The sequence below is a fragment of the Rhodamnia argentea genome, chromosome 10 (assembly GCF_020921035.1).
Source record: "Rhodamnia argentea isolate NSW1041297 chromosome 10, ASM2092103v1, whole genome shotgun sequence".
Lineage (NCBI taxonomy): Eukaryota > Viridiplantae > Streptophyta > Magnoliopsida > Myrtales > Myrtaceae > Rhodamnia > Rhodamnia argentea.
The window spans coordinates 15,638,656-15,654,014 of NC_063159.1; the positions used below are offsets into that span (position 1 = coordinate 15,638,656).

Genomic DNA, 15,359 nt, shown 5'->3' on the forward strand with positions numbered 1-15,359 from the left:
CCCTCGTTAGCCACAACAAAGGCCAAAAAAAAAGAAGAAAATGACAAAACTACCCTTAATCATACCCTTCTGTGAAATAATAGGGGCATTTCATAATCTCATTTGAAATTTTTCCAAAAATTACTTTAGGGCAAATCTATCACATACATATCAATTTGAAATTTTTACTAGTATTAACCCTAGAGTATAAGTAGTAAGCACTCGAAGTAGAGTTGATAAGGAGAAATAGATACTATCAGGTTCGATTGTACAAGAATTAGGCAGTACAAGACGCTCTCTTACGGAACCGATGGCTTTGCCTCGAAAATTTTGTTACTACCCTTTATGAGAAAAACATAATTATGGAGCGAAATTTCCAGCAAGGAAACGAACTAGAACTGTCCACTTTCCCAAATGGGGGAAACTCAAAACTGGTGAAAGACCAAATGATACTGTACAAAGAGAGATCTGCCTAGACTCGCAACCCCCGCTCTCTAACAGATGAGGCCTTTAAATATTAAAAGAACATTAGTTTTAGGAAAAGATCAATAGCCATCATCATCGAAATTTCCATCGTCGTAATCATAAATTTCCTCTTCGTTTCCATAATACAAATCACCATCCGCTCCTCTAGTGTCATCCTCCTCCTGTTGATCATCCAATCCCACGTCATCGTTCGTTTCAATATCCTTGGCTTCGACCTCTTTGCTGCTCACATGAGGCATCTTGTCACCATTGTTGGTATCCAATTCTGTTCGTCCTTTCTTGGGATTCTCTGGCATCGCCTGCTTAGATGACAAAATAGACACAACAACAACGTTGAACATTGATTAGGTTTAGAAGCTTTTACATATAATTGTCCGCTTCCTTAGAACTGGAAAGCTGCATACTATTATTTTAGGGTAGAGGCTGCTGATAGTAAATCAAGGTCATTACTATCCACACACCAGTAGTAGAAAAGTGGACTCGCGATTTGAATCTAGAAAGGTAAAAGGAACTAAAGCCGGTTTCCTATACCAATATAGTATTTGACAAAGTCCAAGCATTCTCTTCTCTGAATTGTATTCGAATTTGCCAACTTGGACAACTGACAATATCGTACTGCTTATGATGCAATATAGGTGATAAAGCATTGTGAAGATTGCTAAGGACAAGAGCAGAGAAAAGGAGGGTCCTTCATATACACATCCAAGGTAAAAAAAATCCACTACTAACGGAGCTAAGAAAGGTCCGTCATACTCACAACCAAGGTAAAAATCCAACGTAAAGCAAACAGATTACACGGGAGATTTATCCTATGTAGCACCGACACGACACGGGACATGACACGACATGCCGACACGTGATTTATCAAAAAATTAAGAATTTCGGCACGTTGGAACCCATTGTATATTAAATATATATTTTTATATATACGTAACAAATTATCATTTTTATGCATCTAAGTTGCCGCATTCAATCTACCTCTCAAAAAACCCCCTCAGATGATTAAACTACTGGAACTAGTTCAAGTTTCTAAAATAGCCGTGCAGGATTCGAAGCCGCAATTTGTGCCTGGGATAGGATCATTGACAACCTCTCTACTAAATTTATGTACGCTAAATCAGAATGCTGGGACAATCCTACCCAGATCAAACTGCAATTAAATAAAGGGAAATCACATTGGCTTGCACTCTGTTTCCGGACAAGAATTATCCACCTTATTTCTCCTTTTCAGAAATATACAACTCATTTCGTGTTTGTCCCAAAATAATCATAATCCCCAGCCCTTACTGTCCCCATTATCTCTCCAATCGTTATCTGATGTGCAAAAATTTCAAGTGTGCAGCATCCAGCCAGAGAAAAGAACATCAAGAAATCAGAGAAAGCGTGTGTTTCACAGCAGATCTTACAATTAAGCCTCAGAGCACAGAAAACAAACTCAACTAGTTTCGTTTAACCAACAATCACGCAGCAAATCATAACCTCCTCTGTTCATGCAGGATTATTCATGGGGGTTCTTGAAATTCTTTGTGGAGTAACAAAAGTGCAGCTTTTCTCAGTGATTACAAGTTCACAAGCAGAAAGAAAAGGTGGGGAATCAATGAAGAAGCTTGTGGGTAGTGGGCACATCCTCACTCATCAAGTTTCCCCACAAATCAGAAATTTTACCACAGAAGCCGAGGTGAGGCGAGCGAGAAGGCAAGCCGAGACAAAGCCGACGGCCTCGAGGTGGAGAGCCGTGACGCGTCGAGGGGAGGCAAGCCAAGGCAATGCGAGCTCAGACGAACTGAGACGAGGCCAACAGTCGCGAGGCAGTGAGCGGAGGAGACAGACGACGCAAGACGGAGCACGAAGGTGCGAGGAGAAGATGCGAACAGAGAGGCAAAATTAGGGTTGCGTCTTTCTTTTGCCCTTAAAAATTTTTAACTTGCCGACCTTACCCCTGGACAAGCGAGTCCCTCGCATGTCCATTATGTTGACTGCGTGTCGGACCTCAGACACGCGGTCACATCCGAGCGTGTCTGGACGTGTCCGGCGCGTGTCGGACACTGTCAGACACCGACACGTATCCAACACGCAAAAAATGCCCCGAAGAGTGAGTCCGTGCTACATAGGATTTATGTCTATGCAAACAACATAAATATTTGAAAGACATTCAAGAATCATCGAGCAAGTAACCCAAGATCTACAATGGGAAAAAATTGTAAACTGCTTTATTCCATGCATGGCGTGTCTCTATGTGAAGGTCCATTAAAATTCTCATTGGAACCCCCCAACTCAAACATATACCAATTCCACACTAAGCATGTAAACTAGCAACTTATCATTCTACCCATCGAAAAGCCAAAACAAAAGAGTTGAGAATAGATAAACTTACAGGTTCATCAAAGAGTTTCTCCAGTACATCGTAGTTTATCTTGGAACTAAGTCTCTGCCACGAGAATATTGTTAGTAAGTATTAGAAGAAAAAATCATGCAGCAGTCTGTAGATCCAATTGAGAGGGTAAGTTTACGTATGCAAAACCACAAGTGATATTAAATATATGAACTAATAGCATTAGAATCACATTTGCCAATCTAATTTGGAATCGAGATAGATGGCCTCTCTAGCCACAAAAAATTCCTGCAGCATTCTTACAATCAGATAACTATACAGTGTGCCGGTACATGATATCAAGCTAGCAATTTATCTTTAACACTGTCAAAAGAAAAGGGACTAATGAAAAAATGCAATAGTAGTATGCATGCATGCATGAGCACAGTGGAAGAAGTGAATATCTTAATTTCAGCAAATGTCGATGAAATTAACATTTTCCCACACTTTTCACAGAAATCGACCGCATCTATAATCTAATATGATGTAAAACAGAGCTCAAGACATGCCTCCAACATTCCATGCCAACTACTAGTAACAAGTATTGAACATCACATGAAAGATCTACTCAAGCCACCTAAATTACAATATCATTACTACCAATTTTCAGAGAAAAATCAAAGAAACGTCTCGAGATTAACCATCGATTCAATCTCTTCAAATAATTGTCGCCAATCTCATCAACATACCTCAGAGCGCTGTCATACCAGTCACCCCTCCCAGCCATTGTATGTAAAAAAGAATTAAATGAAATAAAATGAAACCTGAAAGAATGTATCATTCAATCATAACAGACCAATGCACTCCATTCTTCATAAGATATTTTTGAGGTTATCCAAAATATGCACAAAGATGGATGCTCGAGGGGCATTCTGCACAACAAAAGTTGTGATGCCCAGTTAAGGAGTGTCAACACAGTGAGCATTTGGCCATGAAGGAAGTTTGCTTATGAAGCAACAACCATGCATTTATTAGTTTGGCAAGGTATAATTCAGTTTTTCATCATGCCTCTAAGAGTTCCTTCTCTTCCACAACAGCACGTGGTCAGATGTCTAAGTCCTCACTCCAATAATCTCTCATCCAATTATTGCAGCAAATCTAGCACTGACAATGTAGGACCTTGACACACCCAGTGTTCTTCGGTATTTAAAAGGATATATTTAGCTCAAACCACTGAAATCCAGACCTTGCAAATTCTGATCCAATTATATTACCTCCCATTGCTCCAATTTCACAGAAACACGAGACAGATCCTCACAGCATCTATCATTAGAGGACAAAAACTAGACAGCTAACCTCCCAATTTACAACAAAAAAGTACTCTCTAGCAAACCAACCTTCTTAATTAGCATTTGTCGGGCAGCTTCTGCAGCAGTCTGCGCAGGAGTGGACATTTTTGCTTCGGCAGCTCGTTTTTGTTGCCTTTCCTGCAAATTTCATTTTGGCAACAGAACTACTCATATAAGGAGGTTTATTCATGAGCAATGAAAACTATGATCAGAAAGAGCAAAGAAAGAGTAGACCCAAACTTCAAGTGCCTAATGAAAGTTAAACAATGCAGACCACGTTGGCCAAGTACTCAATAGTCTACAAGAAGGGCGAGGGAAGGAAAGGGAGGAGACTCTAGAGCTTCCACTACTAGTTGCTCCTAAATAATATCAAAGTGCTATGTGAAGTGGCAGTTTATCCGGCTCCAGTCGTGAGAGTCAAAAGTCAGATTTATGCAAAGATTTTCAATTTATGAAACTGCACCAGATTGTTTCAGATCAAAATACGTAGAGCCCGAAGTCCTCTAAGATTCCAAACTATAATGCTCGAATGAGCTTTCGAATTCAACTATAGGCAGCCCTTATAAAGCACATTCCCTGAGAATTAATCCCATGATATAAACCATAATTTTCCCACGGGTTAGGTAAAACAGAACAGATCAAACTTGGAGGATTGACCTATCCAGACTTCGTTTGTGAAAAATCTGGTGGAGCTTAAGGAGAATTGAGATGGAGCCCAGACTGTGCTTAATAAAAGAAAGCATTTTTCAGTCAATATTTCTTCTGCTAAAAATTTAGCAAGTTCGTTAATTTTTGTTTCAGTTAAACCTGAGTGAGTTTCTACTTTCTATCATTTAAGGGTTAGCTTGGTGAGCTCTGACTCTCTTGGTACTGGTAACCACTTCATTCACAAGAACTGATAATCAACATAAAGATGTTGACAAAAGAAAGCATCATTGTATCTGGATTTGACTGGCAAATTAACCTTTCTTGATTTAGCCACAGCTGCAGCAGCAGCTGCAGCCAGCTCCTGTGCAGCTTGGAAGTCCTCTGTGTTCTTGAAATTGGCTGCATAAGCTTCCTTTGCGGCTGCTGCAGCTGCTTCCTTAGCAGCTTGTTCCTGCAAGTACACCAAATAAGCTATAAACAAGGAAATTACCGGGAAGAAATTATAATCTCTCACAACATGGAATAAACAGAACTAGGTGTCTAACCAACCAATACATATCCTTAATCCCACCAAATTATACAATGAAAAAGCTGAGCAAATCGACAACCGGGAAAAACATAAATAACAAAGAATGAAGAGCAAACATTGGAGAGCATATTCGTAGCACAATCTGATGGAAACCCTTGCAAGTCTGAGTAAAAGAGAAAGATGATGACCAACTCCAATAGAAAATAGAAGATGATGAAAACATCCATCCAAATATCCAGAAATACAATTATCATCCAACAGGTGATGGTCATGATCCAAATTTTGACTGCAAGTTTTTGCCATTGCCAAACTTTGTCCTCTTAAGAGAAGTTAGATAACATTATTTAGCTTGAATGAAAGACCAAATCACCTCAAGGTACTCCCGGTTCATTTCCTCCCAAATGATCTTTTTATAATGCTTCTCCTCCTCGTTGTGAAGATAGCCATCAACCTGAATATATCATAACATACAAAGCCCAGACACATATTACAACAGATCAACAAACTTGTAAGTTGTGGTGGAGCCACAAAAAGTTGCCAGTTGATAGAATAAGCAACAATGGCATACTTTGAAACATCAATATCAAAATAATGCATGACTAGAGCGGTAGGATCTACTTTTGTTTAGCATCACTCGTAAGTTTGTGAATATGCATGAAAATAGCCACAAGAACTACAAAACAGTAAGCAAACAGATATCAGTTTATGGGAACTAGACAGAGTTCAAAGTTCAACAGAATCACAGAATAAGTTAATGCTATTTAAAATAAGTGCTTATGCTCTTTGGTGAAAAAGGAAGCCCAGCAGGAGCAATTGCCCCAACTGCATACAAGCATATCCCTGCTAGAAAGTAGGTGGAACTTTACATAACTACCAAGATACAAGTTGACTAGAATGACCTTATCAAAAGAATTATCATCACCAGGTCCCCTGAAATTTAGCAACTTCCCTACATGTTAATGGACAGTTTTAAGTCTGTCGATTGTTAAAAGTTTTCTAAGGTTGTATCAGTAGGCCACTGATACTTGTGGTCTGAATTTCCAAGAACAAAGGTAGGACTCGTAAGTAGAAGTGAAGCACACCTCAATATCATCAATATCAGAGAGGGTGTCTGATTCATCACCAGCTTTAGTACTCCTATTGTTGGCTTCATCCACTCGAAAACCATCATTCATATCGGTTGGTTGATCTGCACATCACCCCCGTAGTTTGAATCTTTTTATCCTAAGAAGCAAACATAATTGCGACTAGGGAATGAGCAAGTTTCTTAAAACAAATAATGAACCATTACCAGTTTTTTCAGGCTCGGCTGACCGTGACTTCTTGGTTCCACATGCTGCTATAGTGTCAGGCTCATTCTCATGCTAAAAGAAAAGGAATGAACATCAGAAAGTACAAACTCTGTGCAAAATGAACGCTATATAAACTGTGTACAGTCATAAGATGACTAAAGCAAATGGCAAACCACACTTGCCAAACAAATTGACTCCAAAGTCCTTCCAACAATTTTTAACTTTCTTATATACCTTGCTTTCATTTTCTTAAAAAGACGTGTAATAAAATATTTTTATTCCAGAAACAAACTTAAAGAGTTTCAATAAAGCCAAAAAGCAAACAATGGTGTAACAAATTGGCAGTTGGTAGACCCCAATAATGTTCTCCTGTCACTGAGGACTAGCAGTGTAACTGTGACGACTAAACTAATAACAAATCTACGATTTCGAAGTCCGAAAATATCTAATGCACTAATCATAATAAAAATCTCTCTACAATATTTGATCCTCTTTTACATTCTACATGGGGAATTTGTCCCCCATTGATATAATAGACAAATATCACATGATTGGGAAACTACAGATCTCCTATATTCTCGTATCTTCACTCCTTTCTTCTCCTTTACTGAAAAGGGAGGACTGTCTCTCTAGGATAATCTAGTTTCCTTTCATTTTTATGCATGTCAGCCTCCAAATACCTTCCGTTGAGTCTCTAAAGCAAAGGCTTGTATCCATATCAAGGAAAATTACAGATGAAAATCCCAAAAATCATGACATTCTAACATTTATAGTGAGTTTGGTGAGAGTATCACCGAGTCACAGATTCCAGCATCAACCATCTATAGGCTTGTTTGAAATAAACTACTAGACAATATTACGAAATTGCAAGTTTCAGGGAGTACTACATTCACTGATTCGGATGGAAGGAAAGGATTTTTCTGGTGCATTACTTTGAAGTAATTTTGGGGTGCTTGGAAGTAAGGTTATGCAAGAATTTTTAGGACAAAGCAATACATTTACTCTTACTTTGGGGTAAATTAGACTACCTACCATCTCCATGTTGGTGGAGACTGGAGCTTTGAACAAGGGACTTCAAATGCATTTGACATGATTAATGATTGCCAAAATACCGACTTTTTTTCAATAACACAGATGACTAGTGTTAGGAAGCAATATCATCATGTTGCAGTTTTCATTTATCTCTGCAACATTGGTACTGATGCATTAATTCAAGTATACTAACCAAAGTTGTTTCACTTGTTTTTTCTCCAAGAGATGACTTAACCAATCTTTCCTTCTCAGCACGTTGGAAAGCTGGAGGATCTAAGCCTCCTTCAAGACCACCCGAAAATTCCACAAACTGCAACAAAGCATAAAAACTTATGTGGTTGGGCAGAAACTTCAACAAAGAAGCGTGAGAGTAGAAAAAAAGAATGCATGACTCACTTCATTGTAACAAGATTGACAAAGTCCAATGGCAAACTGAGGTGCATCCGTACCCTTGTGTTCACAAAGCAGTTCTCTTGAGCCAGATATATTCAACCCCATCGGTAGTTTTGCAAAACTTTTCTCTTCGAGCTTTGCCTTTGCATTTAACTCCTCAATCTACAAATAATAAGAAAATAGGAAATCCTATTATAATTACATAAAAAGGCACAAGGGGTAGAAGACCAGAATTAGGTATTAAATTTTCCATGTATATTCAGGTATTTCAAAATCATGAAGGTGTCCACACTTCTGGATTAAACAAGTCGTTGGTCCTTATGTGCATGACACTCTGAGCAGTCGCACAAAACCATAAGTTAATGAAGCCAATTAATGAAAGCTTCTTTGTCGGTTATTCAGCCAGCGAGAGTTCATCCTTTAGTTAATTGAAGAAGCTTGGCAAAACATAAAGCCAATTCTCCACCACAACTTGTGTAAACTGCATCTCTTGACCTTGACTATGTGCTCAACTTGGGGAAATTTAGAATCCACAAAAAAAAGAAAAAATAGTTTGGATAAACTAACCTTGAACTACTAAGGAGGACTAAACCAAGGCTTATATGTTTTTTTTTTTTTTTTTTGGTAAAGACCAAGGCTTATATGTTGTCGCTCAATTACTTCAATTAAATGACTCCTATCTCCTATCCCTAGAGCTAAACTTTGGTTAGTGCAATATCAGTTTTAACACGGCATGGCAAGTAAAATAAGCCTCATATCAGTTCACGTACCATGCTGTGTTAGTCGGGTGACGTCTGTTGACAGCAATCACAATGGACGTAAACAAATCTATAGTGAACTAACTGTGATGAAATAAGAGGAGAACATTTTAAACTTGCCAGATTTAAAAACGAAGGGAAAGGAGCATACAATTTGCTCACAAGCAATGTCAGTCGGAAGTCGTTAATAGTTTATGTTTTGTAGATTTTCTATCGCTAGTATTAGCACTCACAGAGTCCTGCACAACTCTCCCTCCCCTCAAAACCCAGAAGCACAGGCACACTGTCATCCCCCTTTTCCCCGCAAAGCAGAGAGAGAGAGAGAGAGAGAGAGAGAGAGAGAGAGAGGGAGGGACTAGCTACATTTCACTTGATAATACAGAAGCATACCGTTAAGCTACCAGATTCTGTATTCTCAAATTCAACCAATCGCTTTGTCAACGTTGCTTCACAAATATGCACCAGCCTTAACTGATGAAGAATTCCAGCAAGCCACATGCAAAAAAGGAAAGATAGCAGCATGTCAAGCAAGTGCAACAACAATAACGTATTACTTTTGACAAATAGATCTGGCCACAGTCTTCCTCTTAAAAATCTTCTTAAGAAATAAAAGATCTGAAAGTGAATCTCTCATGTACAACAAATGGTAGGCCATCAATAAAACCACTTTGCATTAGATTTTGCAATAATGCTAACATAACTTGCATAGCAAGCTATTAATTGCAGAACAAAGACACCAGCTAAAGGAGATCGAGGAACACCTAACAACACTTTTGCACATGAGGCAGCAGTTCGCTAGACCAATCTGCTGTGCAATCATCAAAAAGCAAACAGGATCCATACATAGACAACCAGTCATCAATAATAACTCCTCACAAGAAATGGCATAACCAGAAGAGAAAAATTAAATATGATAGCATCATTCGCAGTTGAAAATTCAGAAAACATCATTTCTGCTAATCTTCTGGGATAATCTAGACCGTGATAATCAACATGTGTATTAATAATAATGTTTATGGCCAGCTAATACATAATTGTTCATAGTTATATGACTTACACTAACAATATTCAAGCGACTAAACGCCTCCTATAGCAAACATAAAGAGCCTTTAACCCCGTTGAGAAATATAAATATTCTTCCATATTCAAACACGGTTGTAAGTAAGACTCATTGAACACGTTGAGCAAGTGAATTCAGTTTTAACACCAAGAATATATATCTCTCTCCCTCTCCCTACCTGTCTCCCCCTCTCCCTCTGTGTGTGTGTGCACATGATAAAGGGAACACGATGAAACATATATACTACCTAAAAATTAAACCATATTTATAACCAGTGCGTAATGAGAAAAATGAGGGAAAACTAGGCTTTCGTACGACATCTGATTTCGAACACTTCAATCCATGCGCAACTGCAGATACATAGACTGCAGCTCCCCAGAGTCCACTGGGTTTCCTCCCTGTCTGTCAGAAGTCAGAATTATAATTTCAGTCACTATTTTACATGCCATCATACCATGCACAGCACCAAATTTTTTCACGTAATATGAAAAGAAGAAAGACACCTGCATCCAGTCCCTCTTCATGCTGGCTATAATGCGCAAAGCAGTTCTGGCTACATCATTATTCCTTCCCCCAGATAAACCTACAAGGAGATTTAACCAATTAGATAAACCACATTATGAAGTCAAAATATCGTCTAATTGCATCTTTTTCGTTACAACAGACCATAAGATTTACTTCAGGAATTAAATATCGTCTAAAACTTCCTTATTGCAAAAGCTGAGGGTGTAAGGTTTTGGAGACTTTTTTGCAGAATGAAACTGACAAAATAGAAAACGATAGTTAAAAGCTCCTCTTGAAAATCAATATTGGCTTTAAAAAGCATGATTCCATACATAGTTTGTATAGTGACATTAAATCATCAGCATTGATGGCAAGTACTTACTAGCTGTATATTTATGAATGAAAAGAGAAGGATCAAGAGGCTTTTGTACGATAGGATGTTCATGAAGCCAAAGAACTTTGCAGAGCTGCAAAAATACAGCACCTAGCACATAACTGCCAAAAAAAGAAAATGGAAGAAGAATTAATCATAAACCAGACACAAGGACCAAATTCGTGCACTATTAGCAGAAAAAGTTTCCTCACACATTTATCTTCAACAAGTTTGAGAAATCAATTAGGAGATACGGCAATTTGCTTTCCCTGGAAAAAATAAATAAAGCAACATTAGCAAAGAAAATTTAAAGCTAATCACGCAACAGATGCTCAAAACTACGAGTACACAAGAACTGATAGGCATATGTATGGCCAAATAAATGTTTAAAGATCAGCCAGAAGTTTATTCTTTGGAATCTCTAAGTGCATCAACCTCAATCAAGTATCATACATATTGGAAATGATATATTTAGGAATCTCAATTTCAAGAAAAAAGGACATAAACATTAACTTCCTTTAACTTGCAGAAGGATTCCTCTCAACATTTTCACATCATGTCTCAAATATCATAGGACAATCATGCAAAATAACCTTTACGAAAGTTTGAACCAATAATTAAATGGCGTGACAACAAAAGCAAGCAACCCTTATTTGGATCAATAATTATGAATGCGAGCGCATGCATAAATTATAATGAAATAAAAATTACTTCAATTATTATTTGAAATCAGTAGCTTGGAAGATCCCTCACCGACAGGCAATGTAAATACAAGCCGCCTGCACTTGCTCTGTTCTGCGGCCCCTGGTAAAATTCTTTTCCAGTGCAATCTTCAGAAGGTACATGAAAAGATTTTGAAGAAATGTCCAGTTTATACAAACAGATATAAAAGAGAACCACTAGTAACTCAGACAAAGCATACTCGGTAGAATGCCAGAGATGTCTTAACGATACCGTCAGGCTGATCCATCCCTAGACCATAGCACAAATTTTTCATATCCTCATTAGCTGCAAAAACCAAATAGTAAAAGGTCATCACCATGGCCCACAATGCACATACGCCAGCTATACAAAGAAATGGCTCCAATATACACAGTAACACATGCTGACAACTAATACCACCAATGAATGAAAGAACGAACAGAAAGGAGAAGGTTGAAGTTGCAGAACTGTTCATTTGATTTGTCCCTGGGCTTACATGCAAAGATGAAAAAGCAGCAAAAGATGCACTATCAGGACTCTGTAGTACTCAATAGATGAGAATTAAAACACGATATAGTAGCCTCAATACAACCAATCAGCACATGCTAGAAACGAGGTACAGTCCCTTGTTAGTCTGCATGGTGATGTTCCTATGTCATGTTTATGAAATGAAAACCGTAATAACTACTTTTAACCAACATAGAGAGACTAGTCCGTATCGGTGAAATGACAGAATCTATAAAAATTATTCAACGGGCACTGGAAGGAATTACAGGGGGGCCCTAAGAGAATTTATTTCTGATTTGAAGTTTCAGTTGATATGAACTCCAGTGAAGGTAATAAACCTCCTGATGGCTGAGCAACCTTGCTCACGCAGCCGGTAAACCGATCCCAGTGCCGTGTTCGTTGACAGTTCAGTTATTTTGAAAAAATAAAGACTGTCGTCTAGGCTTCTCTAATCATCTTCCAGAGCGATAGATGGGCGAACTAGGGTACAACTTGGAAGCAATTAAGACTCTTGTATTCACATGATCAAACAATCTAAAAACAATATGATGCAATGGCTTGCTCCATCAGCTACTCCACTAAAGAACTACACATTGAAGGAGTTATATCTACATTGTCCAGGGAATTCGAAGGAAAAAAGTTGCACGAACTTAAATAAGTGATCATATGCAGCAATATCTGCAATAAAAGCTTCTACATTTAAATGGGTTTTGCCAAAGCTACATATTGTTAGCAATAAGAAAACCACCAGCTACATCTGTTGAGCAAAATTTGAAATTATGTTCAATCATAAATCCTTAGTGAATGAAATTCGTAACATAACATGCAGTATTGGCAAAATGTCAGTGGATAGAACAAAATAAAACTCAGAAAAAGAGTACCTCTGTCCAATGTTCTTTCACGCGAAACAGAATACTCGCTCTGGACTGTCCTCACAAAATTTCCTGACAGATAGCTCTACAAAGAGGTGGAGATCAATAGGATAATGGCAGCAGAAGGCATCTTTATTCTAAACTATGTGCTAGCAAGAGAAGAAGTTGGATCCAACACAATTTCAGTAAATTAACCCAGCGCGTCTTCTCAACTTGTTTCAGACATATACTTTGTTCTTTCATAGATTAATAAGAGAAAGAAAGATTAACGTGCACCCCTTAAGCCCGTTTAGAGGCTTCCAGCATGCAAAGCTGCTTCAAGATTCAAACCTTCAACTTCATACCCTCAGGCTAAGAATCTAGACCGCATAACAATTATCACAGCCCCAATCAAGGGCTTCTGCACGAGCATAGAGAAATATGACCGTTGTCTATGGAGTCCGACTTTTAACTGGAAGTCAAGGAAGGGATTTTTTAGCACAATCAAATTCACTGTAAAATTATTCCTTTGAACACAATCTATGCCCATATCCATAATTAACCTCTAATGCTGGTCTAATTATAGACCAAAGAAAAGGATTGCTTCTATCATATGGTTTTTCTTCTAATAAGTTAAAGGGTGGGAAGGGGGCGCCAAGGACCACCTCTGGGCTCTAGGCATTACCATGAAGGTCTCACATTTGCTATGAAATGTTTGGATTGAGCCATGACTATTTTGTACCCCCGCGACACAAATGTCCCGGGTGGACGAGCTCATCAACACAGCACCGCCACAATTCCAAGAAAAGTCTCTCCTAATCACTCCAACGAGGTATGCCACAGTTAGGCAACACAATATGAGCCGTTCAGATGCTCACTCAAACGTGCATAGAAGTCGTGAATATGTGGAAGACATACAATCCCTATACCACTAGGCCAACTGCCTTGTGGTACTTCTGTTAGATGGTTACCACTTAATTTTGAAGTCATTGCGCTGCCAAATAAAATCACATGCTCCGCAAAAGAAAAGATGCCATGACACATGATCAAGAAAAGTTACTTTTAGGATTGCAAGTTTTAAAAACAAGTTCTGCCCGGTGCCTCTGCAAAGAAATGATAGCACTAGCATAAGTAATAGATGAAAACAAACCTGCCCAGCTCCATCTTTCATGAAAGTGGGTTCGAACGAAAAATTGAAATCTTCCAACACCTTTCCGCATTCAGTACAGCCTCTGAAAGATCAAAATAGGAACCAGTTAGCTGATCTAGTTCGTCACTCCCACCTGTCCTTGCCGACGCTTTCTAAATTTTTCCACGGAGAAGCCAAAAAAGCGACAACACTCACAAGGCACCATCGTGCGGCCGGTCCACTGCCACGAACTTCGCACAGTGAGTACACCATCTCTTCATCCTCGCGCAAAAGGGCACTCTACCAGAGACTCCTCAATCGCCTCGACAGGAATTAATCTGCAACGACAACTAGTAACATCACATAGGACTCTTTTTTCCCGTAACTATATCGCCAGCAAAACCTTCGAATCCTCTGTCAAAGTCTCGCGGACAACAATGTTTTGGAAAACTCAGTCATATATCCAATTCAAACGAAACTCTACCGGACACGACTTTTGCAACAACATACTCCGCGTAATGCGGGGAGACAAAAGAACCGGCGAAAACCTCAGCGCACAGAAATTCGGAAGTGGGACCCACTTGAAGCAATTGAACTGGGACGCATCCAAAGAACCACGCTTTAGCCAAGAACACACATACACGCACGCACTTACAGAGAAGGAGAGGGCCACTGGTTTGCGATCCGAAAAACACGAAGAGAGCCGACTTCGGCTTTCGGGTGGCAACTAGCAATTGGCGCCGAGGACTGGCTCTGAAATCCCTCCACTGGACCTCCGAAACCTGACGACGAAGAGAGAGAGAGAGACAGAGAGACAGAGGGATGGACACGTCGGAATATAGGATATGGGCTTGAAATCTCGGGTCTAGTCGTTGCCCGTACCCGTTTTTAATTTGGGTTCAAGCCGGACCCGCCATGACGGTTGCCCAAACGAAGCATTTGTCTGCATCCGAACCATATAAGCCCAGCTCCGATGGGCCGTTAGATTATGTTGGTCATGCGTGAGATGACAGAACCAACGTTTGATATAAGCTAAGTTCATATAATTCGGATTCATGTAATTATTCTTCGTGCTAAACGTGGTACCGCGTCACTCCAGATTTCCGGGCCTCGTTTACGGCTCTGCGGTGAAATCCAAGCCGGTCATAACAGTCTTTTTCCTTGCTTTGTTCTTTTCCATGTTTCATAGACACGAATAATTCCGTTTGTTTCATGAAAAATACTTTTTCGAAAAATATTTTCCCCAATTTCTGATATTTGAGGGACGGAAAATGAGCGGTCAACGGAAAATATTTTCCGATCAACAAAAAAACCTTCTAAAACTAAGGAAAATGATTTCCTCATTTTGAAAAGAGGAAAATATTTTCCACACTTTTCATTCCTCCTTTCTTTCAACTATTTTTTATTTTTAATTATTTTTTTGCTTTCTTTTCTTTTTTTATTTATTTTTTCAAAA

The 15,359-nt window shown here is 39.0% G+C and overlaps 1 protein-coding gene across 3 annotated transcripts; it reads right to left on the bottom strand.

Annotated features, from left to right (window-relative positions):
• Positions 1-207: 207 nt before the first annotated feature.
• LOC115729934 (transcription factor IIIB 60 kDa subunit) lies at positions 208-14,744 on the bottom strand. 3 transcript variants are annotated; one of them, XM_030660593.2, is made up of 20 exons: positions 14,545-14,744; positions 14,120-14,241; positions 13,925-14,006; positions 12,805-12,880; positions 11,637-11,722; positions 11,468-11,544; positions 10,927-10,983; positions 10,724-10,836; positions 10,341-10,420; positions 10,153-10,239; positions 9,168-9,248; positions 8,023-8,181; positions 7,820-7,936; positions 6,594-6,666; positions 6,385-6,491; positions 5,673-5,753; positions 5,090-5,224; positions 4,174-4,263; positions 2,840-2,893; positions 208-764 (listed from the first exon to the last, which is right to left on the bottom strand). In XM_030660593.2, exons 2-20 carry the CDS (start codon positions 14,182-14,184, stop codon positions 525-527), a joined length of 1,860 nt encoding a protein of 619 aa, XP_030516453.1. In that variant the 5' UTR covers positions 14,185-14,241; positions 14,545-14,744; the 3' UTR covers positions 208-524. The 3 variants fall into 3 exon arrangements, with proteins under 3 accessions (XP_030516453.1, XP_030516437.1, XP_030516432.1); XM_030660577.2 differs by having other exon boundaries at positions 14,452-14,744; XM_030660572.2 differs by having other exon boundaries at positions 14,414-14,744.
• Between the last annotated feature and the right edge of the window lie 615 nt (positions 14,745-15,359).